Source organism: Lissotriton vulgaris, chromosome 9 (genome assembly GCF_964263255.1).
Source record: "Lissotriton vulgaris chromosome 9, aLisVul1.2, whole genome shotgun sequence".
NCBI lineage: Eukaryota > Metazoa > Chordata > Amphibia > Caudata > Salamandridae > Lissotriton > Lissotriton vulgaris.
This window is the reverse complement of record NC_141697.1, coordinates 255899377-255925836: the sequence shown is the minus strand read 5'-3', so window position 1 is coordinate 255925836 and position 26460 is coordinate 255899377. Positions and strand designations below refer to the sequence as shown.

At 49.3% G+C, this 26460-nt stretch overlaps 1 protein-coding gene across 2 annotated transcripts in view; it reads right to left on the bottom strand.

The window, feature by feature from the left end:
- Positions 1-26460, bottom strand: part of LTBP2 (latent transforming growth factor beta binding protein 2) — a 1419414-nt gene that overhangs the window by 548563 nt on the left and 844391 nt on the right. For both annotated transcript variants that reach the window (XM_086937485.1, XM_086937488.1), the window contains exon 8: positions 3115-3217. In XM_086937485.1, the coding sequence (XP_086793611.1) occupies positions 3115-3217 (103 nt within the window). The remainder of the gene's footprint in view (positions 1-3114; positions 3218-26460) is intronic.

Here is a 26460-nt window from a genome sequence, read left to right as displayed (position 1 = left end):
CATGGGTGGCAACGACTTAACCCCATAGGCCAGAGCCCACTTCTTCAAGCCATGAAGGAGATGATGGTTGACATTAATAGGTGCATGGGTACTTGAGAACGGATATAGTGTGAGATCATCCCTTGCCGTGTATGGCATGGGGCCAAGTCGGAAGCTACAATCAAGCTTTTCCACAGATCCATCAAAAATGCAATGCGCAAGTTTACAGAGCATAAACGCTTTCGTTTGATAAGGCTTAGCCTGATTAAGTCACATATTAAAGGGTACTTTGCAGAGGATGGGTACACTTATTGGATGTGGGCACAAACATATTTCTCTTAGATTTATGGGAGACCCTTGAAGTACCAGGTTGCCAGTAGTGATGAAGAGCGAAAAAGTAAAGGCAATCTCCTGAGGGATCCCAAAGAGGCCCCTTCATGTTAATCCCTGGGGAGTCTTTACGGCAAGACCCCAAGTTGAAAGCAATGGCACCTAGTCCCAATGGCAGTTGTAAGCCTGAGCAACTAGGAGCTACCCTAGTAACGCTCCACTCCTGTGCATGAGTTTGATTCTTCGACTATGGGGCACAGAGGGGTGTGAACAGATTCAGAAGGTCTAAGCAACTGGACAAGGATAGTTCTGGTGCTCAGTGACTAATCCGGTCGACGGGTAGTTTGGGTCTTAGCATCGCTGGCCACCCTTGAATAAGATGACCCATTACCTTTCCTACTTCAAAAAACCTGCAGCAAGGTTTCTTCAACTGCAAGGTGTGGTGTTACTTTGTGCTCTCGGGTTCCTTTATGTGGAGTTGTATATACATTTTACCAGTAACACAGATGTGTGCTATGGGATATCCTTGCTATGGCCTTTTAGGAACATTAGTGGTATGAAGGCGGAGTCCACAGAGTTGCCCATATTTTGTTCTGGTAGACTCAAGAAATTGGCGAGTCTGTCTTCTCTTCGCTCTCCATTAGGTGATCATTGCGCTCCTGGGTAGGAAAGTCTCCGGTGATGGAGCTTTTGGGAAATATGTTGAAATCCCATGCGGTGAAGGGAAAGTCCAGTAAAATCCCAAAATAAATAAAACCACTGAATCATGAAATGAATTAGCTGCTCCGAAAACAGCTGCGGCGCTTGAACATGAACGGATGTGACTTGAGGTTCGGGCACTAAGAGGAACCAGATGGGTCTAGGCAGTGGTTCTCTGCTGAACTCCCTCCTCTTCCTCCCCGCCATGTGAACAAATTGAAAGGGCGCCGGCTGCAGCCCATGAGATCTGGTCGAATTTAAAAATGAAAATATAACTTGTTTAAAGTTGATGTTTCATACTGTGCTGATGGCTGTTCACAGAGTAGCAAGGCTTTAGCAGAGAGATCACATCTCATCACACACACACATTCACAAACATGTTATAATAGGCAGACAGTTACACAAAACCACCACAATTTCCCATTTAAAGGTAAGGTGTGAAAGGGCCTATAAAACTGAACCCTGGTCAGTGGAATGTAGGTCCTGTAGCACTCAGGTGATAAAAGAACATTATCTCATTACAGGCTCCTCTTTCCTCCACCTCCATGGTCCTTTGGAGGAATGTGGCAACCCAGTTCAGAAACCGCAGAGGCAAATTAGAGGAGTAATAGGTTTACATCATCACTAAGCCTGGCATAGGACCTCAAAAAGCTCTCAATGGGCCATATGGATCAACAACCTGATTTGCGATTTTTTAGAAATCGCTATTTGAGAATCGCAAATAGGGATGTATGTACAAAATCGCAATTTTTTAGCGAGTTCTGAGTATTCCTTGATTGCGATTAGCAAATTAAGAATAATTTCAAGGGTGCAGGGGTGTCCAAAGGACACCCTGTTGCACCCCTGAAATTAGCATGGGTGCACATGTGGCGCACATACATGCCCTAAGAGCATGTATGTGCTTCACATTGCACTTTGAAAAATGCAAAAAAGTGCATTTTTCAAGGAATTCGCAAATTACCACCAACTTGAAGTTGGTGGTAATTTGCGATTCCTTAAGGCCAATTTGCATTTTTTTTTTTGCTTCTTACATTGCATTTAAGGAATCGCAAAATTTGCGATTCCTTAAATGCAATCGCAAAATAAGGAATCGCAAATTTTGCGATTCCTTATTGTGCACGCAGTTTTCTTTCATACATACCATTTACCACTAATGCGTTCGCAAATGCCGAAATTCTGCGAATTTCGGCGTTTGCGAACGCATTAGTGCTTGATACATATGGCCCTCAATGTGTTTAATGAGGATGTGCCTCAGGAGATGGCTAATGAAGCTTCTACGAATGGCAGGAGATTCTATCTCTTTTGAGTGAACAATACCCACTTTGGCCTGCCAGTGGCCCATCATCACGCAGTGCGCTACCACCTGTTGACCCTGGCACCCCCTGACCCTTCGTTCACTCACACATTCTGAATATTTCTTTCACAACTGTGAACCTCTGATGCCAGCCTGGAGCAGACTTATGTCTCTCTGTACCTCCATTCGTGTTCTGCCTGCTACTGTAACCATGCGTGCTGCTGGGCGCGGGCTGCGGGCCTGCCTGGCACCCCTGCCTGTCTGAGCGGGTGGACAAGCAGTGGGTGGGTGGGCTATTACTGTCCCCAGGGCGCTCCCCTCGTCCAATAACGAGACTTCTGGCACTCCTGCCTGTGCACACAATAGACAGCCCTGTCTAGTGCACTGCTCTGGGACTCATTCCAACCTAGAAGGAAGAACCCGTGCATGTATTTATGTTTTATGGCAGCTTCTCAAGCACACTGTAAGTACAGTACAGTAAAATATAGTGCCATCTGCATAGTGGCACACGGGAGGTTTCAGCGCTGAAGACAGACCACCATACGGAAAGGAGAGTGAGAGGGAGAAAGTGCAACATCATTCTTCTGTTTCAAAGCACTCCTGCTGGTGAGGCCTGGCTCCCTCTGGCCCAGGGTATCAGATACTATAAGACAATATCCCTCCAGGATAAGAAAGACAAGCAGGTAAGAAGGAGATGGAGAATCTATACACTGGACTGCTGGGATTAGCTAGACTCAGATCTCTCCAAAGGCATTCCTTGAAGCGGTCTGTTTCATACCCATTCACCCATCCGACATCCCCATGACGCCTACCTGGTTTCGGGGTGCATGGCATGCACCTGTTGACTCCCCAGTATAGGCCCACGCTGCCGCAGCAGTCCTCTTGCCTGGTGAGGCCGGGAAGCGGGTGGCCACACTGTAAGGTAAAGAAAACCATTAAAACATGAATTGAGGATGAACTGAAATGTTCTGAACTTTCTGTTGAGATGTATGACGTCACTTTGTCCATCAGTGCAATCAGTCTCTCTCCACTCAACTGTGTGAACAGTCTCTCTTTGTCCATCTGTGCACTAAGTCTTGTTCTACCCAACTGCGTGCTCAGACTCTCTTTGTCTAGCTGTGCAGTCAGTCTCTCTCTTTCTACCACAATGGTTGCCCTGTCTCTCTTTGTCCAGCAGTGCACACAGTCTCCCTCTACCCAACTGTGTGCCAGTCTCTCTCTCTTTGTCCATCTCTGCACTAAGTCTCCAGCAGTGCACTCAGTCTCCCTCTACCCAACTGTGTGCCAGTCTCTCTTTGTCCATCTGTGCACTAAGTCTCCAGCAGTGCACTCAGTCTCCCTCTACCCAAATGTGTGCCAGTCTCTCTTTGTCCATCTGTGCACTAAGTCTCCAGCAGTGTACTCAGTCTCCCTCTACTCAACTGTGTGCCCGGTCTCTCTTTGTCCAACAGTGTACTCAGTCTCTCTCTACCCAACTGTGTGCCCGGTCTCTCTTTGTCCAGCTGTGCACTCAGTCTCCAGCTGTGCACTCAGTCGCTCTCCACCAAACTGTGTGCCAGTCTCTCTTTGTCCATCTGTGCACTAAGTCTCCAGCAGTGTACTCAGTCTCTCTCTACCCAACTGTGTGCCCGGTCTCTCTTTGTCCAGCTGTGCACTCAGTCTCCAGCTGTGCACTCAGTCGCTCTCCACCAAACTGTGTGCCAGTCTCTCTTTGTCCATCTGTGCACTAAGTCTCCAGCAGTGCACTCAGTCTCCCTCTACCCAACTGTGTGCCAGTCTCTCTTTGTCCATCTGTGCACTAAGTCTCCAGCAGTGTACTCAGTCTCCCTCTACTCAACTGTGTGCCCGGTCTCTCTTTGTCCAACAGTGTACTCAGTCTCTCTCTACCCAACTGTGTGCCCGGTCTCTCTTTGTCCAACAGTGTACTCAGTCTCTCTCTACCCAACTGTGTGCCCGGTCTCTCTTTGTCCAGCTGTGCACTGTCTCCAGCTGTGCACTCAGTCGCTCTCCACCAAACTGTGTGCCAGTCTCTCTTTGTCCATCTGTGCACTAAGTCTCCAGCAGTGTACTCAGTCTCTCTCTACCCAACTGTGTGCCCAGTCTCTCTTTGTCCAGCTGTGCACTCAGTCTCCAGCTGTGCACTCAGTCGCTCTCCACCAAACTGTGTGCCCGGTCTCTCTTTGTCCAACAGTGTACTCAGTCTCTCTCTACCCAACTGTGTGCCCGGTCTCTCTTTGTCCAGCTGTGCACTCAGTCTCCAGCTGTGCACTCAGTCGCTCTCCACCAAACTGTGTGCCCGGTCTCTCTTTGTCCAGCAGTACACCCAGTCTCTCTCCACCCAGTTGTGTGCCTGGTCTCTCTTTACCCAGCTGTGCACTCAGTCGCTCTCCACCCAACTGTGTGCCCAGACTCTCTTTTTCCAGCAGTGCACCAAGTCTCTCTCCACCCAGTTGTGTGCCTGGTCTCTCTTTATTCAGCTGTGCACTCAGTCACTCTCCACCCAACTGTGTGCCCAGTCTATCTTTGTACAGCAGTGCACTCAGTGTCTCTCCAGCCAACTGTGTGCCAAGTCTCTCTTTGTCCCTCAGGGCACACAGTTTCTCTCTGTACCAAACTATGTGCTCAGCCACTCTTTGTTCCGCAGTGCGCTCAGTCTTGTTCTACCCAACTGCGTGCTCAGACTCTCTTTGTCTAGCTGTGCAGTCAGTCTCTCTCTCTACCCGACTGGTTGCCCTGTCTCTCTTTGTCAAGTAGTGCACTCAGTGTTGTTCTACCCAACTGTGTGAGTCTTTATTTATGCAGCTGTGCACTGTCTCTACCCAACTGTGTGCCCCTCTCTCTTTGTCCAGCTGTGCACACAGACTTTCTCTGTCCATCCTCGTGCTCAGTCTCTCCTTGCCAAGCTGCTTGCCCAATATTTCTCTGCTTAGCTCTACAATGTGACTAACTTTTTTGGGTCTCGTCTAGGCAGCGCATGCGCTGTCTCCTCAAGACATGCTGTATCTAGAATATGGGCTTTAAGCTCCACCCCTTTTTTAATTGCCTCCTTGTACTGTCCTTTTTAAATGTCTGCTTTTCATTGGTTAATATGCTTAGTAGTCTCTCCTTTTCTACTTTTGTAACCTCCCAATCATTTACCAGTGCTTACGCTTCACGGCTGCGGCGCGTTCTGCATACACTTATGCAATGTTATTTTTCTTTATTTAAACTTTTAAACGCTTCACACGATGTCTACTTTTTTAAAAAACATTTTGGAGATGCTCAGTGCGGTGCAGGATTTATTTTATATTCCAGGGCATTTGCTTTGAACATGGCTCTAGCGAGCCACCCGTGCAATTGAACAGTGTTTGGTGCATTAAACTGGCTTCAGCCACCCAGACTGTACTCTAGCTTTGAATAAGTCACTGCTCTGATGCCATCAGGGAAGTGACGCCTCAACTTCAGAGGACTATCCTTTTCCTTTCAACTGGACCCCTGGTCTGAAGCCCCTACGTATAAGGTCAGAGTTCAAACCTTTACTAAACTGGTCAGTCGTATTAATTTTTTATTCTTATGTCACATAAGCCTAAACGTGCATTAAAGCCACAGACAAAATGTGAGGCATACGCCTGGAATCATTTGTAGTCGTGGCTAACGCCTGTAAATGACTTGGACTCCCGGTTTAAAGCACGGATGTATGTCACTACCACGCACACTGTTACAACGCGTACCATTACAACGCGGTTGTAACAACGCAAGTCGTTACAACGACTTGCGTTGGGGGGGGCGCAAATTTAAAAAATATAATTTACTATTCCAACACCAGTCCCCGTGGATAGTAGGGAAGGTGTTGGGATAGTAAATAAAATGATTTATTATCCTTGAGCGCCACCCAGCGCAATTCGTTGTAACAACTTTCGTTGTTATAACCGCGTGGTAATGGTACTTCGTTGTAACGCTCGCGTTGTAAACGTTGTGTACCTTAAAGCACTACCAAAATATATATATATATATGTGAACAAGGGCTCTTGAAGCCCGAAACGCGTATTGCCCTCCTGTTGTACCAACTGCAATAAAGCCAAGAACCTGTGAATCTCGTGGTCCGTCTCCTTCTCTGCCTGCCTGCCTCGCCGTTCTTGTGTAGTTCTGAAAGTGGTGTTTGTGGATTTCTACATATATATATATATATATATATATATATATATATATATATATATATATATATATATATATATATATATATATTACAACATCAATAGCGCTAACTTTAACAAATGTGAGACCAATTGCATTACAAATGCTTATTTTAGCAAGCTAGAAGCTGAGGCTCCCACTCACTCTACCCAACTGTGTGCCTACCTTCTGTGCATGTCTTAGTCCCTTTCATCCTTGCTGTGCACTAAGTCTCTCTTTGCACATTGTACATGTGTGTGCCTGATCTCTCTTTACTCACCTAGGTACTCAGTTGATATCTCTCTCTCCCTCATTCTCTCTGCTGAACAGGCCGTGCATTGCACTCTCCATCGAATTATAAGCACACTCTCTTCCTGTACACTGGGTCATTTCTGATATTTATATGATTCCCTTGTCTTCATTGCTTAATTTTGCTAGCGAGAAAGTGTCACTCATAATCGTTGAAATGGCACTCATAATTACAATGAAAATATGAAAATGTCACACATAGCAATCTGAAACCTTGGCAGCTATGGGGTCCATTCAGGCCCTGTGCTGTCAACCACATACATACTATCCTCTGCTTTTGTGCAAACACAGGAATCATGGCAGTCCCCTGGCAGTAGCAATTAAAAAAGCCATGGTGAAGAGTATAACATGGCTTTTAACATACCGGAGTATTTTCTGTGTCTGCTTATGTTGCTGTGTTTGCTTGCATTTGTATGCCTGTTTTTTGTTTAAAAAAAAGCGAGAGAATCAAGACACTCTCAGGAGGTATTTTAAAGAAAATGGGTGGCAATTTGTTTGCACATTTCTGCTCGGCGGCAAAGGTTCATAAATAATATAGTAGGGAGGGTTGGTGGGTGAGTGAGTGAGTGAGTGGATGGATGAGTGAGCAAGGGTGGATGTTTAGATGGATGAATGGATGTATGAGTGAATGGATGGATAGATAAGTGAATGGATGGATGGATGAGTGAAAGAGAGTGGATGATTGGATAAAAGGGCGGATGATGGGTGGATAAGTTAAAGATTGGATGGATGAATGAAAGGCAGGGAGGATGGATGAACGGGTGGATGATGGATGAGTGAAAAGAGGGATTGAGTGAAAAAGTGGATGGAATAAAAGGGTGGATGGTATGAAGGAGTGAAAGGGTTTGATGGATAGATTAGCGAAAGGATTGATGGATGAGTGAAAGGGTGGATAAAGAGATGGATGAGTGAAAGGATGAATGGATAGGTTTAAAGATGGATGGATGGATAGGTTTGGATATGAAGGATGAACAGACAGAATCTGAATGAGGGGCCCGTGCTTCGATGACTGTGGCAGTCAGTGGTGTATTATTGGGGTCTTGTTTCATGTAAGTATATGCCTTTGTGTGCTCGAATGGCTGTGCAGCTCAAGGCCGAGCCGTAGGGCGCTGCATTTGATAGAGTTGTGGTTGTGTTCTGTGGTTTATAAGTGCACTCGTGTTTGTGTGGCCGGGCTCTTGTGGCTCAGAGACTGTGCTCGGCGGTATTGTGGTCTTGTTCTGCTTCTGACATTTTCTTTCTCACAGATGGCTTTGATGTGCTGAAGGGGTGGCCCAAGGCCAAATACTCACATTCCAATCGACTTACATTGAGACTAAGAGGGAAAGCAAAAATGCTTCCAGGCACCGACTCTGGACTGGTGCACCAGCATCTCTCCCTCTCTCCCCAGAGCTCTGATCCCATCTGGACACAGGTGCGCCCTGCACACACTATGCATCAACTGTTGTACATAGGCCTCCAATCTCTTGGACATCCCTCAGGTGTGGCGACCTACCCTCACTAAGACCTTTGACTCTCTGATCCCACCGGGGCAGGGTGCAGAGTGCACACTTGAGCCTAACACTACTCACAGCTGGACAGAGATGCACAACTGCCGCATTGGGGGGAATTTTACGAAATGTAGAACTCTGATCGAAGTCATCAATACACAGGTGTGAACTGCTTACGTCTGGCGGATCCCAGCAGGATACATGCAAAGCTTAGTTTAAAAGAAAGAGTGCTGGTGCCCCAGGCTCCGCTCGGTGCTATTAAACGTTGGCGCAGAATCTCAAGGCTGCGTAGTCCTAAATCCACCTCATGCATCTTTAATCCACTACCAGTCACTAACTGCCCCTTTATTTCACTCTTGCAGGTACCTGCTCTCTCTCTTTGTGACTTTGTTTCTATCTTTCTTTTCCTCCGTCTTTCCGTTTTGTGTGCTTTGAACCCCCAGTTGGCTGCAACGCTTCACCTCTTTTTCTCTAACAGGCCAATCATGTACAGGCTCACGGTATGCAGCTGCAGGGGTTTGGGGTGCCTCGGGCTGCATTTCCTCTCAAGGCACGACAGAGCTGCAGCCGGCATACACACGTGGCCAGATCCGCTCGTCGCCAATGTAAAGTTCCGGGCTCTAGGCCCACATACTTGGAAGTAGGACACACGGACACAGTGGTATGTGGTACCGGAACTGGCCCAGGGCACCTGCGCCCGGCCTCTTTTATTAGCAGGATCACCTTACCAGTGATGCCTGCGGTGGGTGGGTGTATAGTGTAGGTACAGCATAATCCTGAACACTAGAACGTGTCCACAGGACACTACAGGTTTGGCAGCAGCGCACTCCAATAATGGTGCAGTCGGGCCCCGCCAGTTCGGCCAGCGCTACAGGTGGCTATCAGGCCAGGGGTGGGGTAGGGCAGCACCATCTAGCACACCGCCAGCTGGCCTTGTCTACCCCCTCCTAGGCCCATGCCAGGTCCTGAGGCCATCATTGGGAGTCTTGGGTGCGCCTCTGCAACCCCTTCTACCGTCCCGCTCCAAAGGAGGTGTCCCGACCAGTTGCCCCCCTCCCTTTTTATGGACAAGAGGAGATAGTGAAAAAATTAAGAGAGAAGACCCCACAGGTTCCAGGGAACAGGGTACTTATAACACTGAAAGTCAAAAGGGCTATCCCTGGAAAGAATTGTCAAAGAAAGGAACTATTGCCACAACTATTATAGCATTCACTCACCCCAAGCACTCAATGTGTCAACTAAATCACTGGTCACAAACTAGATCATAACGTTTACAGTCTATTTTATTTAAAATATATTCGTTAAAAATTCAGTGAGAATTCTGTTTGAATCTACTGAATACATCAATATAGAAACATCTCATAAAAAATAACTTTTTTTTAAAAACAGAAGAAAAACATAGTACAATTTCATATGTAAAATATAAGAAGGAGACAATGCATATATATATATATATATATATATATCACATTAAAAATGAAGAACACAATACATTTTCCTAATCCACAAGAGTAATCATACAGTATATCGCAAATCAAACAGAACAAACAACATAACCCCTTTAAATCCAATAAGGCACTTGATATTGCTACGGATTAGTCGATTCAAGAAACCTTTTCGTAAATGTTTGGGGTACTTCCAGTATAATACAATAAGAATATCTATGGGTCCCCTAGGTAAGTTTGAATTCTGTGTGGAAAAGTGCGTCGACGCGTTTCGGTGTTGTAGCCCGTAGATATGGTCACACCTTCATCAGGACAGTGTTTTATTAGGGGTCATCATTCCCTGATCTCATAAAAATGATCTATTTTCGCCTAGGCGATTCTAGGCGAAAATAGATAATTTTTATGAGATCAGGGAATGGTATATTAACCCAGAGTGTTGATATGTAACTGCATACATGCACTCACTGAAGAGAAATATGAGCGATATGCTACAGAGATATAGCCGCAAATTAAGAATCGTCTATGTGAAAATAGATAATTGTCTATGAGATCAGGGAATGATGTATTTTCTCAGGGTGTTGACATGTAACTGCATACATGCACTTACTGATTCTTTTTTAATATACAGAGAGGAAACGGTCGTTTGAATTTGATGACCACTAATAAAAAACTTGCCCTTGCCTCTGGCGATGTAGTAGTATTTAGCGCGGGGACACACTGTTTTCTGTGCAGCCAGGCGCTTTAAAAATGGTTTTATTATTATTATTATTATTGATGAAGGTGTGACCATATCTACGGGCTACAACACCGAAACACGTCGACGCACTTTGCCACACTGAATTCAAACTTACCTAGGGGACCCCAGAGATATTCTTATTGTACTATACTGGAAGTACCCCAAACATTTACGAAAAGGTTTTTTAATCGACTAATCCGTAGCAATATCAAGTGCCTTATTGAATTTAAAGGGTTTATGTTGTTTGTTCTGTTTGATTTGAGATATACTGTATGATTACTCTTGTGGATTAGGAAATGTATTGTGTTCTTCATTTTTAATGTGATATATATATGCATTGTCTCCTTCTTATATTTTACATATGAAATTGTACTATGTTTTTCTTCTGTTTTTAAAAAAAAGTAATTTTTTTATGAGATGTTTCTATATTGATGTATTCAGTAGATTCAAACAGAATTCTCACTGAATTGTTAACGAATATATTTTTGATAAAATAGACTGTAAACGTTATGATCTAGTTTGGGACCAGTGATTTAGTTGACACATTGAGTGCTTGGGATGAGTGAATGCTATTATAGTTGTGGCAATAGTTCCTTTCTTTGACAATTCTTTCCAGGGATAGCCCTTTTGACTTTCAGTGTTACAAGAGGAGATAGTACCAACCTGGATTGATTTGGTGGGCCCATGTTGGAGCTCCGCTACCACACGTCCGTGATGTTGAGTGGTTGGTCACACCCCCTCGGGGCGTTGGCGATCCATACTGCAGAAGCACTGATCACTTTGGCAAGACCTGTACTTATGCAAGGTGTGCTGTCACTACATTGTGCATTCTCAACACTTTTAATACTACCAAGCGCTACAACTCAGGAACAATACAGATGCATAATTGGAGGTGGACAAGGCTGGCTTACTAATATTTTAATTTCATTTTCGAAAAGACAAAATACAATACAAAAGAAAAATCAACTCCCAGGTGATTGCATTCGGTTCCAAAGCATGAATTCGATCAACACAATACAGAATAAAATAGCAACAATCAGTAACAGGGTCAAGGGGATTCCTGTATTCCAGGGTCTAATCTCGTCACAGGTGGGTCACATATTCCTCCTCTGTGGCTATTCCACGCTCCCCAAACCTTCTCCCACTTCTGCGGACAACCCCTGGCCACATACACCGATTTCTCCCGGAACATACACCAATCAAGGTCTTCCGACCATTTATTAATACGAGGTGGCAGACTGGCCCCCCAGAGTTGGGCGATATTGCGTTTGGCCACCATATAGGGCAGAGCCACCCATTGCTTCTGATACGCATTCAAATCAGTTGGCTCCCACACATTCATCAAACATCTCCGGGCCTCCGGTCACATCTCCCCACCCAAAGCGTCTCTCAACTCCTAATGAATTTTCGTCCAATACCTCTGGATCGCAGCACAATGCCAAAGGATATGCATCAATGTACCGACCTCCCCGCAACCTCTTCTACAAACTCCGCTCTCAGCTCTCCCCATTCGCACCAGACGAGGCCCCATTATGTAGGATCTATGCAGTATCTTTAATTGCACCAACTGGAGCTGCATCTGGATGGCGACTATCTTAGGGGACGACACCACCTCCGTCCGATCCTCGTCAAGTTCTAACCCATCTGCATTCCATTGGGCCCTAAGCAGCACCAAGGGGTCCTCCAAGTTGTTGATTAATTTCCAACAGATCAACAAGATGGTTTTCTCAGGAATATGACCATCTAACACCCAGTCTTCGAGAGGGGATGCCTCCGGGAGCTCAGTGCCTTTGGGAACATGTGTGGTGAGGGCGTGTCTGACCTGCAGATAACGGAAGTACTCATTTTGATGCAGACTATACTGCTCTGCAAGGGATTCAAACGTGAGTACTGAGTCTTTCCCCCACCCATCCTTGATCTGGGTGATCCCGATGAGATCCCACCTATCGAATCCTTTAGTACTCCACAAACTGCCCAACCCTTCAAAATTTAAGAGGGGGGTGGCGAGCGTCATTCTTCCCTCCCACCCAAGACACCTGTTGGCCGCATGCCACACACGTATCGTGTGCGCGGTCGGGCCAGTCAAGGGAAACTTCCTGGGTCTAGCATATAAAGCACGGTCAAACATCCCCCCCCGGGCCTGGCCCCGGTCCATAGCATATCCCGGATCTCCGGGGAGTCCGTAAATAATATGGTTCACTGCGGCCAGCTGGGGGGCCCAGTAATACTTCTGCAGATCTGGAAGTCCAATCCCACCATCATACCACGGCAAGGTCAATTTGTTGAATGCGATTCGGGCCCCACCCTCCCAGAGGAGCTGCCTCTGGAGAGCCTCTATCTCTCTAAAGTACGCGGCCGGCACAGGGTCCATCGAGTTCTGCAAGGCATACAAGAAGCGAGGCAAAGCCATCATCTCAAAGAGGACGGCCCTCCCAAGCAGGGAAAGCAGAAGAGCCTTCCAGCGCTCCACATCCTTCCTGCATCTACTCAGTGGGGAAGCCAGATTATGCTCATACCGCAACTTCGGGTCCAGCGTGATAAATATTCTGAGATATTTGAACCCCGCCGTCTCAACTTGGATAGGGCATGACAGAGGGATCACCGGTGGGTTCCCCACAATACGTAAAGTACCGATTTTGCCCAATTGATGGCTAACCCCGAATATCTGCCGAAGACAACAAGCACATCAAGAAAATTGCGGAAGGAATCCTTGGGGTCAGTGAGTTACAGCAGCACGTCGTCCGCATACAGGGAGATCTTGTCGTCCCAGTCCGGCGTCCACCGCAAACCTCTTATCGATCTATCCCATCTGACCCAGGCTGCCAGTGGCTCCATAGCTAGCGCGAAGAGTAATGTAGACAGTGGGCACCCCTGTCTGGTGCCCCTCTCTAACGGAAAATCACTAGACTTACAATTGTTGACTACCACTCTAACCAGAGGGTTTGCATACAGCAAGCGTACCCAACCGATGATTCCATTCCAGAAGCCAAGTTTTACCAACACTGCAAACAAATACCTCCACTCCACTCTATCAAAGGCCATTGTGGCATCAATAGATACCAGCACCGTAGGTTTATGGATTTTTGAGGAGCCTCCGAGGACTCCATGTAGCCTTCGCAAATTTAGCGCTGTGCTACGGCGCGGCATAAAGCCAGACTGATCAGGGTGAATCAGGGACGTAATTACTTTGATCAACCTGGTGGCCAGGAGTCTCGCAAGTATCTTGGGTTCCGCATTAAGGAGCGATATGAGCCTATAGGAGGAGCATTGTGTCGGAGGTTTGCCTACTTTGTGTATGACCACTATGTTGGCCACCCGAAGATCATAGGGGAGTTCACCCTTCTCTTTGCTTTCCTCGAACATGGCACGGATGTGGGGGGCAAGCTTATTGGCGTTCAACTTGTAGAGCTCAATAGGTATCCCATTGGGGCCCGTCGCTTTACCCGACCGTATCTGCCTAATCGCTTAGGCCACTTCCTCATCAGACAGTGCGGAGTCAAGATACCTACTGTCTTCCTCCGACAGACGCGGCATGACGATGTCCATAATCATTTCAGCATTTTCGGCTTCCGTAAAGTCGCCACAAGCAGTATAGACCTTCCGGTAATAATCGGAGAACTCATCTGCCACAGCCTGTGGCTCTGTGATCCTGCATGACTCTAGCCCTTCCAGTTCAGGTACCAACCTAGACTCACGTTCCCCGTGCTCGAGCTATGCTATCAGTTTACCCGCTTTGTCTCCGTAATCATAGATGTGGCTCTGGACCGCGTTGTGCTGAGCCATCGCCCTATTTCTAACAAGATTCTTATACTCCTTCTCCCGGAGTCGCAACAAATGGAGCCCCGCCTGCGTATGCCACCTAGCTACTTCCCCCTCCAGACGCACGACCTCCACCTCCTTCTGCGCAACCTCCGCATGACCTGCCTTCTTCTTTGCTGACACCAGAGAGAGTACTTCACCCCTAGTAACCGTTTTGTACGCCTCCCAGAGGGACTGCGCCGAATCTACTGACCCTATGTTTTCCCTAAAATAACGGTCGGGCATACAGAGACTCTCCTTCTTGATAGCAGGGTCTTTCACCTGCCAGGCACCGATGGGAGCCACTCTACCCACTGACGGTATGTCGAGAGCAAGGGAAAGCCATAGCGGGGAGTGGTCAGAGATTCCTCGACCGAGATATCTCACTTCCCGGATCATAGACGCCATCGCCGCAGGAAGCAGCAGGTAGTCCAACCTAGATAGGCTGCCATGCGCAGCCGAGACATGAGTGTAGTGCGTTAACGTTGGATTATGGACTCGCCAACTGTCCACCAGCCCTGGCGTGGCAAGAAACTCTGAGAGCCATGTCTGTGTCTGGCCAAGCACCCGGGGTGGGCTTCGGTCGATCTCGCCATCAAGAACTGAGTTAAAGTCACCACCCAAGGCTAAACTTCCAAGGGGCAGCGTGAGAAATATAGAGGTCAGATCCTGAAAGGTCTCAGTCTGAAGGCCAGGCGGTACATAAATAGATAGAAAGGTAATCGTGCGGCCCCCGCCCAGCCAGGAAACACCAGCATATCTGCCCCTTTGGTCGATCCATGTGGCCTGCACCAACAGGGGGAACGAGTTCTTGACCAGGATACCAACCACCCCTAGATCCAGTAGTGAATCCAGTGTGTACCACAATTTATACCCACCCTTGTGGAGGGCCATGCACTTATTTCCGACCAGGTGCGTCTCTTGTAATAAAACCACGTCCGGGGAATGTCGCCTGACGTGTTGACTGACCATTCCCCTCTTAATCTTGTCACCCAAGCCATTCACATTCCAGCTCAACACTCTCAACCCCGACCCTCGGCTATTCTGTGGCACCGGACCCATGCAACAGACAAAGCGCAACAATAATATCACCTGGGTTTAAAAAAACATAACAAAAGACCCCACAATAACCATCCAAAAAACACAACAACATACAAAGAAAAAACATTCCCAACCCTCCTCCCCCCACACTGCACCCCTGCTCCTGGCTTACACCCAACCCCAACTAGCAGTGTGTCTGTCGCCCCACACTCTAACTAACTAAAGATAGTACTGAGGAGGAAAACAGCTCCAATGGACATCCCCCCACCCCCCCTCCACCTCTCAACCTCCCTGAAATGATAACACACCTCTCTTAATGCTTCACGAAAAAGGCACTTATTTCGGACACCCCGTGGACATTCTCAAACTTACGCCTCTATTCCTGCTGTATCTCTTCACCCCCGCCCCATTCTCGGATACCTCCGGCTCCGGCCCAGGGCGAGCATCTAACCAGTCGGAGGCAATATCAGGATTGTCAAAAAAACACAGTTTCCCATGAAGTTCAATCCGAAGTCGGGCCGGGAACATCATGGCGCACTTAACACCTCTCTCCCTGAGTCTCTTCTTATTCCCCAGAAAACCTTGGCGTTGTCTCTGGACCGCTTGTGTAAAGTCGGGGAAAAAGGAGAGATTGGCATTTTCAAATTCCAGAGGGCCTCGCGACCTGGAGGTCTGCAGGATAGCGTCTCGGTCCCTAAAATTGAGTATTCTAGTGATTAGCGGGCGTGGGTGGGCCCCCGGCCGCGGCCTTCCGCCCGGAACTATATGCGCCCTTTCGACTGTAAAAAAGTTACTCAGTCCATTGGGCTGAAGGCGCCGAAGAATAAGATCCTCCACGAATAGATCAGGGGCCGGGCCTTCCGCCTTTTCAGGGACCCCTACTATCCTGACGTTGTTTCTCCGAGCTCTCCCTTCATACTAGTCGAGCTGCCGGCTTGCACGCTCCCCAGCCCGCCGGAGCTCCCGCATCTCCAGCTGCAATATGGCCATGTCATCGGTCAGGCTCGTTGTTTTAGTGTCAAGGGACTTGACCTTCTCACTGGTTTGGGTGAGATCGGCACGGATGAGGTTGACCTTGATGGTTACAGTGTCTAAATTATGGTGAAGCGACTCCATTTTCTTTCCCAGTGATGTCTTGACTCCGTCTATAGCCGCCACAACATCAAGGAGCGTCGGCTCCAGCAGTGGGTCGGTCGGTCGCTTCCCCGAGTCTTGCACCCTCCCCGAGTCCTGCGGAGATCCCCTGGGCGTCATGTAGCGATCTAGTTTGTTCGCTTGGACATAGCGAGCACCCCTAGAGGATCGGGACTGGGGTTTCTCGGATTCAGGCTTGGAAGCCATCTGTAATCCTTGGCCGGAAATCACAACAGCACGCTGAGCACCCAACACCACACCGGCATGCCAGTCGCTGTGCCAACAGCCCCAACTCCTCGACAGCCTCGCGAGTGAGTCAACCAATAAAACAGGTCTTAAGGGCATCTTTCAGAGGGGGCGGGCAGCCAAACTCGCCTCCAGGCCCACTGCCCCTGACTGAAGCTGTCCGGCAATGTATCACAAGAACCAGTGAGGAGAACTCTCTCAGGGACCCCAAACTCCCTCCGCGTCAGGGGGGATGAGTCTCACAGCAGGCCACCGAAGCTCTCACCTCACCCGTAGGACCAACATCGCCCACCCGCCATGCGGGGCACTCCAGTGTTCACTATCAGCGTCCACACCCAGACAATGCACCTCCACTCCCGGTCACAACAGCAGGAGCAGCTGGAATCGCAGACGGTCACGCCCACCGTCCGAATCTTGGGCTCCGGACGCTACACAGGCATATGATGTCCTCACAGAAAACCCCATCCCACAACCATACGATGGGGCCAGAACTGTCTCAGTGGGGCGCCCCATGGCTCAGCTGCCAAACGAGCGGGACCGGAGCCCCGGCACCACCAACACGGCCCGCCTCCGAGCACCAGAGACTCCGCAGCCACAGATAGGCCGCCTCCAACCAGTCCTTCCGCAATAAATTACCGCCCAGGCCAGCACCGCCACAGCCTGTAGAGTGGGCAAGTCCGCTTCACGCCCACCAAGAATCGGGCCCGGCGAGGGTCTGAGCTCGGGGCACTTCCGGTCTCGGCCACAGGTGTTGATGCACTCGCGGCCGGCCGTAGCCACTACGCGAGACCCCGGCTCAGGCGGCCCCAGAGGCCAGAAATCAAGCAGAGTGTAACTCCGGTCCCCGATCTCGCAACTGGACCGGAGTTTGATCTGACGTCACCACGGGATGTCTGCCGCCTAGTAAGCGAGACAGCGTGCTAGGATATCCACAGGATGTTGGGGCGAGAGTTCCGTCCCGACAGAGCTGCACACCTAGTTAGGCACACCTAGCCATCTTAGGCGCGCGCTAGGCTCCTCCTCCTTTCATAGATTTTTACACTGAGGATTGGACACGGAGATGAACAGAGGAGACAAAAAGCTGTCTCAAATGATAATGGGAGAGGTGTCAGGAAAGGGTCGTCAACCCCATCCTGTTAACAATTTGGTGCAGGCCATGGGAGGTGCTGGCACTCTACTGATGACATGTTGGTTTGTGACATATATAAGTTGGATTACAGCATTGTCTAGACACATTCCAAGACTATTTCAAAATAATTTTTATTTAGAATCCTCTTGGAAAAGGCTCATATTGTCTCTTTTGGTAAGATTAAGCCCAGCCCTTGCTGGCACCTGACAGGGAAGCTTATGGACGGACATCTGTCTCGTTCTATGTATCGATTACAATTTAACCTGAAATGTGCTGTTTGGCGCTCTCAATATCAGTGTTAGGAATACTAATATTGCTGTTATAAGGATGGGATACTTACTATGATAGTGGTAACAAAGGTTTTCCTTGCAAAAATACGCCCAGTGTTAAATTATGGTGCTACCCGTGTAGTTCTGGGATGCAAAAACTAATGTGAAGTTGCTAGAAAAGCATTTGTGGAAGAATATCCTAGGGCTTGGTCAATCTGTCCCGGTAGAGGCAATTATGCGAGAAATCTACATCTTGCCTCTGTGTGGTGGCACTACTCTAAAGTTGGAATGTGAGATAAAAGTTTGCTCTCTGATGCTTTGATGGTCTACGTCAGCGATGCACGACTAACTTGGACTGTGGAGGGTGAGAACTAACTTGGACTGTGGAGGGTAAGAGAGAGCTTTTATTACATCTCCAACAGGACACCTATGTGTCAGAGAAGACTTCACTTGGAAAACTCTGTCTTTGATTCGAACCTCGCAATATTGTGCCCTATAGGAAAACTGCTGTTACAGCGGACAGGAAGCCTTCACTGTTGACAGACAGAGGCACGAAAAGCCATGGTCTTGATTCTGACACTATGGAGTAAAGAAAGCTGCCTCAATACCTCACCTCCCTGTCGCCAGAGGTGTGTCGGAAATACCTGTTGACTAGTTTAGATATTTCTCTATGTGTGAGCCTGACAGGAATTTGGCAGTGAATACTAATTGTCAGCCGAATATGTTAATAATGCAATGAGACAGAGACTTGTGAGCATCTATTTTTTTGATGTGCACGGATATAGGATTTTTGGGATATATACACACACATATCTCTCTCTATCTGAAGTTGTCACAGTCCTTGAAGATGTGCATTCCTATGTAGGAAGTCGATTCTGGGGACTCCCAGCCTGGTATAGCAATGTCTGCTCAATTTCATTAGGGATCAGTAGCACTTACATAGCCTTCTGCCTTCCTGAATCTGTGAGGAGCTGCTTTGATCTGTGGGTTTCAAATTGTGGAGCGCCTCCTGGGGGAACCCCGAGCGAGGTTAGGGGGTTAGAAGGGCACAGCAACAGGATTAAGCTGTGTATAGTGCCTTCAGTATTGGTTGCCTTATAATTATAGGCTATGCTTTTGGTAGTAGAGCAGAGATTAGATGAACATAAGAGGAAGGGGGCGTGGCCAGCAGCATGGCCAGCTAAGACATGTCTTTGTGTAGCTCCAGACGAGCTGCTAATAATCCGCCTTAAAACTGATTCCCCAGAGCCCAAAATAGACTCCTATCAAGGCATTGAGCCGCTGTGCCTCACTGGGACCTGTAATCCTGCAACCGCGTGACAAAACTCGCCGAAAATATCGAAAACAGGTACCGACTCCTGCCCGGCCGCGGAGGTCAAGATGGCGGCGTGCTAACTTCGGGAGCCAGCTCCGGAGAAGGAGGACTGACTGGAACGCTACAAGCCCGCCGGGAGAGCAGCTGAGTGCCTCCGATCGCCTCCGTGAGCCCTGCGGGTGAAGGGCAGTATCGGCCGTGAGTGGCGGAGAAACCCCTGGAGGTATCGGCGCTGGGCGGGCTTTGGCCGGGACCGCCATGCTCCCCTCCCCCACCCCCCGCTCACGGGGCAACGAAAGGTCCGTAACCGGACTGCACCCGCCCGAGACACGGGCGCGAGAGAAGTGCCAATAACGCCCGCTACAGGGGGCTGAAAATTAACACGTCGGCTGCTGCGGCGGCCGCGGGACACCATGGTGCTGCTGACTGCCGGGAGGTAAGGAGACTCCCCTGGCCGATCTGTCAGCGCGAGCGCCTGGCTTACAGACACACCCGCGGCAGGAGTGCCCCTGCTGGGATCCCGTACGGACCTGCTGCAGCATGGCATTTTGATCGGGCATAACACACGCCCTCCTGTGACACGGGACGGGAGATCCCTCTCCCCCTTATGCCTTTGGCCACTAGAGCTGAACTTTACTAGAGGATTGGTGCAGACCTCGCAGCGTGGACCTCGCTGCAGCCACGGACTAGATCTTGAAGGTGAGCCGGCCTACCCGGGACGGTGGTGGGGGCCGGACCTGCGGAGACCCGAGGGGCGGCAGAAACTGAGTGGGCCCCGCTCTCTGGATTGCCTCTGCTGTGGGGCACTGAGTGATCAGTCAGAGGGTCTGAGATAAGACGGAGGTGAAGCACGTAACGCAGAGACACTACACGCATTTGCGGCGCCTCAGTTGAGGACGTGTGTGCCATACGATCCTTGTGGAACACGGTAAGGAGTCCGTGGGAGACAGACGGCGGCTGGGGCACAGATCGGGATTGGAGACACGAGCTGCACGACACGGGTCGCAGGGCGGCGACTGGGGGAGGGCATCCGCCCCACGCGCAAGTCGCTATTTGCTATCAACAGCCATGGGAAAGAAAGATGTGGTCTCCAGAACTGCTAAACAGGGCCCCATGGATAATTTTGCTGCACCGCGACCGACCGCAGAAGTCGCACTCACAGCCAACAGCACGCGGTCCGACACGGACCTCTTGATGGCCGCTATGCAGGCGTCCAGGGCCGATATTCAGGAGTCCAGGACGGCGTTGGAGGTGAAAATTGGCGAGGTAGGGTCGGAGGTGACGCTACTGCGACAAGATTTTCGAAAACTGTCAGACCGGTTGACCACGGCGGAAACGTGAATAGGAGAGGCAGAAGACTCGATCTCCGCGTTGAGAAAGGATATGGCGGAACTCCAGGCCTCACATCGTCAGCTGTTGTGGAAGGTGGATGATGCTGAAAATAGGGCGAGAAGCAATAACCTGCGCTTTGTTGGATTTAGAGAAGGAATTGAAGAGACTGACATGGTAGCCTTTCTCCACTCTTGGCTAAGGACAACTTTCCCGGCAGTGCAGTTCTCGACCTGTTTCATCATCGAAAGGGCGCATAGAGCCCTACTGGTTAAACCACCCGAGAGAGCACGGCCCAGACCAGTCATTGCGCATTTCCTCAACTTCGCAGACCGAGACCTGATATTGGGAGAATCCAGAAAAATGGGAGAAATCCGCATGGAGAACATGACTATTATGATTTTTCCTGACTACAGCCAGGAAGTGCAAAAGCAACGAAGATCCTTCAACGCAGTCAAAGCGAAACTAAGAGACATGAACATTACCTATATGCTATTGTTTCCGGCGAAGTTGAAGGTGATCTACAAAGACAAGGCACACTTCTTTACCCATCCGGAGGATGCCTGGCAGTGGCTAGAGGAACGTCCCATATTCCGCAGGCTAGAACACGGTGGGAGGGGCAGGCCAGATGGACCGACTCCGCACAGATCGCAATGGGAGCGACCAAAGACTCGACGTCCAAAGGTACAGAGGACTAGGAGACAGATACAGACTACGCCTTACCCGGGACGTACCCAAGAGAACAGACGAAGAGGACAATTGGCATCCCCCGGAGGGAGAGGCGCTACGGGACCGGGACTCTCTCGTCTCAGCAGAACCTCCCGCATGAAGGAGAAGAGAGAGGTGACTCTGAAGTCCTTTCATCCGGGGAGGAAGAGGATGGAGCACACTCCGTCCATCAACTGGAAAAGGCGATTCACAAATTAGAACAGGACGGTTCTGGACAACCAGCTGATCTACATGCAGACACGCAAAACTCACACTCTTGATCGAGGGCAGAATGGGCGACCAAGAGTGCAGCTCGTCGCTGAGAAGACACGCAAGTTGTTTACCCCCCCCCCCCTTATTCCTATTGGTTCTATTGGGTACAGACTTTTTATAAGAATTTTCCACCTTTAACTCTTGAGACTCTTTACTGGGGAATGCACTCTACGTTTTGCACTGAATCTGTTCGAGTAGGTTGTAAGTGAGGGGGACCTTTGGGAGGGCGATAGACCTTCTCCTACTATCAGTTCTACCTAGAGGAGGGATGGGACTGACAGGGGAGGGAGGTGGGGTGGGGGTATGGGGAGGGACTTCAGTTTTGTTCCACCAGAAAGTTGGGGTTAGCGTACTATGGGGGGATGGGGGAGTTGGGTTGGGAGGGGGACTGAGGCACTCCAGCTGAATACCACAATTGTATCCTGGGCAGACACATACGAATGGCAACACATCCCGACGCGAACCGCTAGAGGCTACCTCTCACTAATTGACACACCATATAGACTATTGGCTGCTGTCCCACGCCAGACACGGACACTGGTCCAACAGGGCCCGCTATACACTCACCACCTGCATGATTATGGGGGATTATGAAAAGAGAGCTGCCTATGAGGAAAGCATTAAGGTGATGACCTGGAATGTTAACGGCCTTGGTTGCAAGATTAAACGGGCCTGGTGAACAATTACATCAAGAGGTCGGGGGCAGATGTGGTGTTCCTCCAGGAAACACACTTACAGGGTAATAGGTGCGCCTTCTTAGCAAGGGGGCCCTACAAAGTCTTGGCTCACGCAGGGTTTTCCTCAGGGTCGAGAGGCACGGCAATACTCATCAGAAAGAACCCGCCAATGAGAGTAACGCAAGTCTGGACAGATAGCCAGGGCACCTATGTAGGAGTACGGGGGTCGTGGAGACGGCGGGAATACACAATCATATCAGCATATGCCCGCCCAAATTACAGACACATACTATGAAGGGGATAACAGATATATTGTTCAATACATCGGACACGATTCAAATCCTTGGAGGGGACTTTAATGACGGGATGAGCCCATCTATAGACCGGAGAGGTGAGCGAAATAGATCGCAGAACAAGACCCCTCTGGCCAGATCCATGGAGATTTTGGGCCTCCTGGATGTGTGGCGCTGGCTACAACCAGACACCCAGGCATTATCTTTCTTCTCTGGGGCCCACAAAGTCTACTCTCGCCTGGATTATATCTTTATGGCAAAACAAACGCTACAAGTAACGGACTCTGCAGAATATTGTGCTCGCGGGGTGTCTGACCACTCCCCCTTGGTGATTCAGATAGGGGGACGAAAGAAGAGAGGTCCCGGAACCCTGCGACTCTCGGCCTGGGATTTACAAAATCCGGACATTAGGAAGTGACTCAGGGCCGACGTGAAGGTGTTCTTGAGAGAGAACGAAGGATCTGTTGAATCCCGAGTAATCCTATGGGAGGCGCTCAAGGTAGTGCTTCGTGATAGGGCCCACTGTAGACTAGCTGAGGCTAGAAGAAAGACCCAAACTGAGACACAGACTCTAGAAGCACAAATACTACAGCTAGAACAGGAGCATTTACTTACGAGAGACATAGGGACGCAAAGCCGACTTGCTGATACCCAGGCGCAGTATAGGCAACTAGTGACGGGGGAAGCCAGGACGCAGGCCCTGGCGACCTTGCACCGCATATATGATGTAGGTGATAAGTCCGGGAGACTATTGGCTTGGCTTAGTAGGAAGGAGAGAGACGAACGCTGGGTTGAGAAAATACGGGTGGGCCCGACTTCTTGGGCCTGCACTGACGACAATGTAGCTGATGCATTTGCCGACTGTTATGAAACTCTATACGAGGCCCGAGATATGGGCTCCAAAACAGAGGCGTTGCAATACATGGCGCCCATCACCCTCCCAGCGCTTGGGGAAACTGAGTGCGACGATCTGGAGTCAGACGTTACCGAGGAAGAGGTTCGAGAGGCGCTGGCTAAACTCCACACAGGGAAGGCCGCAGGGCCTAACAGCTTTCCTGCGGAATTTTTTAAGACCATGGCTGATCTCTTGCCGCGACATTTGCTGGGAATGTTTCTAGATGCTGAGGAGGAAGGACAATTCCCCCTAGATCTTAGACAGGCCACGATCGTCCCGATCCATAAACCCGGGAAGCCCCCGCAGGACTGTGCCTCATACCACCCCATCTCGTTGCTAAACGTGGAGGCCAAGATATATGCAACTATACTGGCCTCACGCATGAGAAGGATCGTCCCGGACTTGATACACATGGATCAGACAGGGTTCATTCCGGAGAGGGCGACCAGATATAATTTGAGGAGGACACATAACTGGCTCCATGTTGTACAGGACAGGACTGACCTGCATTGGTTCATGTCCCTTGACGCCGAAAAGGTGTTCGACGCTGTCCATTGGCCCTTCCTAGAGGGAGTGTTAGAACGGATGGGTTTTGGACCCAAATTCAGGAGGAAAATCGGCCTACTGTATACGGGCCCTGAGGCCCGGGTAAGGGTAAATGGGGTGATGTCAAGGACCTTCTCCATACAGCGGGGAACCCGGCAGGGATGCCCTGTGTCACCTCTGCTATTCGCACTGACAATCGAGGTAATGGCCTCTGCGGTCAGACAAAATGAGAGGATCGCAGGGTTCTGTATTAGCCAAACGGACACACGACATGAGAAAATATTCCTCTATGCAGACGACGTCCTCCTCTTTGTTACACGGCCAGAAAGTACAGTGCTGGCTATATTTGAAGTTCTGGCGACCTATGGCGAAAGGTCAGGATACCAGATTAACTGGCACAAATCGACACTTTATGATCCACAAGGACGTGAGGAATGGCCCCAACTGCCACAAAATCTACGGACGACCGGAGAAGGCTTCCAGTATCTGGGGGTATTCATCACAGCCCATAGAGACACCTCATACGATCATAATATCGCTCGTATCGTGAGTAATTTTAAAGCCGATGCAGACAGGTGGCGGTCTCTCCCCCTGACGATACTCGGTAGAGCAGCGATGTTCAAAATGATATCTCTCCCAAAATCCCTTTACGCCTTCCAAAATGAATATTACCAGATACCTACCAAGACGTTCCGAGACATCCAAGCGGACCTCCGGTCATTCTTATGGCTGGGGAAACACCCCCGGGTCGCCCTCACGACGCTACAGAGACATCAATATGATGGGGGGGATCTCGCTTCCTGACCTAGAGGCCTATTATTGGGCGGAACATCTTACCCCCATTAATGATTGGCTCCACGCACCCGCCACTCATCCCACATGGGCTCACATTCAAGTCTATACTATATATATGGGGGGAGGGGACAGGCTGGACTATTGCCGACAACAAGGATTACATTGGGGGCGTGGAATAGAGTCACGAATGTCACTGGCTGGGCACACAGAGCTACAAAGCAAATGCCTCTATGGGAATGCTCACGGCTCGCAGAGTTACGCAAATTGAAAGGGTTCCAGGGCTGGGACGACATCGGCATCTCTACATTAGGGGACATCATCAAAAACGGAGTGCTGAAACCATTTGCATCCCTGCAGTCCGAATTTGGGTTACAGGACTCTCAACTCTACAAATACATACAATTACGACACGCTTACTTGGCGGAAGAGAGACTGAGAGCTCCACTCCCCGAATACGCGCCACTAAAGGGCCGCTTACTGCAAGAAAAGATCCCAGGGAAGGCGGTTTCATTGACCTACAAAACAATTATGAATAACAAACCAGACACACTGACGGGCCTCCGAGTCACATGGGAACAGGAAGTGGGTGAGATGGACGATGTAGACTGGGGGAGGGTACTGATGCATCCCAGGGAAGTGGCAATCAAGTCACGCTTACGCCTAATCCAGTTTAATATCCTGCACAGGGTATATTATGACAGAGTACGGCTATGTAAAATGGGGAGGGCATTGGATCCTAGCTGCTTAAGATGCAGGCATGAGAACGGGACTTTCCTACATATAATATGGTCATGCACACATATACAGACATACTGGAGCGAGATCGCCACTGAATTAAGTGCCGTACTGGGGATAGATATTTCACTGGAACCAAAGTTGTTCCTACTGGGAATGACTAACGATATAGGTCTGCCCCGCCCACAGCTCATATTCTTAGTGTTGGCCTTGGTGGTGGCTAAGAGGGACGTAGTAGGAAGTGAGGAGCGGTTGACACGCCTCAGATAGGGGAATGAAGGAGGGGACTAGACCTCTACATGGCGGCAGAAAGAGTCACATATAAGGCAAGAGGCTGTCCGAGGAAATTCCGCAAAGTATGGAGTAAGTGGAGACAATGCCATGGCCTAGACGGGGGTCTCTGAAGGGACCAAAACAATTACGAGATGATCAGTAGATAGGAGGGAAGAAGAGGGGCCTGGGATGAGGGGTGAGGAGCATAGGGAGAGAAGTGCTGGATGTTCATTTGGAATGTGATACTAAGGGTATGTACTCTGACAGTAATGGGTGGGATGTAGGGATAGGAAGGTAGAATCACTACCTGATGATGTCATGCATGTTTTGGATACTAACTTGTGGGAAAAACAATACAAATGTTTTTATAAAGATGGTACTGACAGCGTGCTATTGCCTCTGGAGGTTGTAACAGTTTTTACATTTGGGACGGGGTGGGAGGGGGGGGGAAAGAAAATGCAGATTTACGACTTCCCTGCTGCACAGTTACAATTATCATTTGTCAAATATGTCTCACATGTTTTACGGGTAACGCCGCCCATCCTCCGAGATATGGGTACACTGGATGTG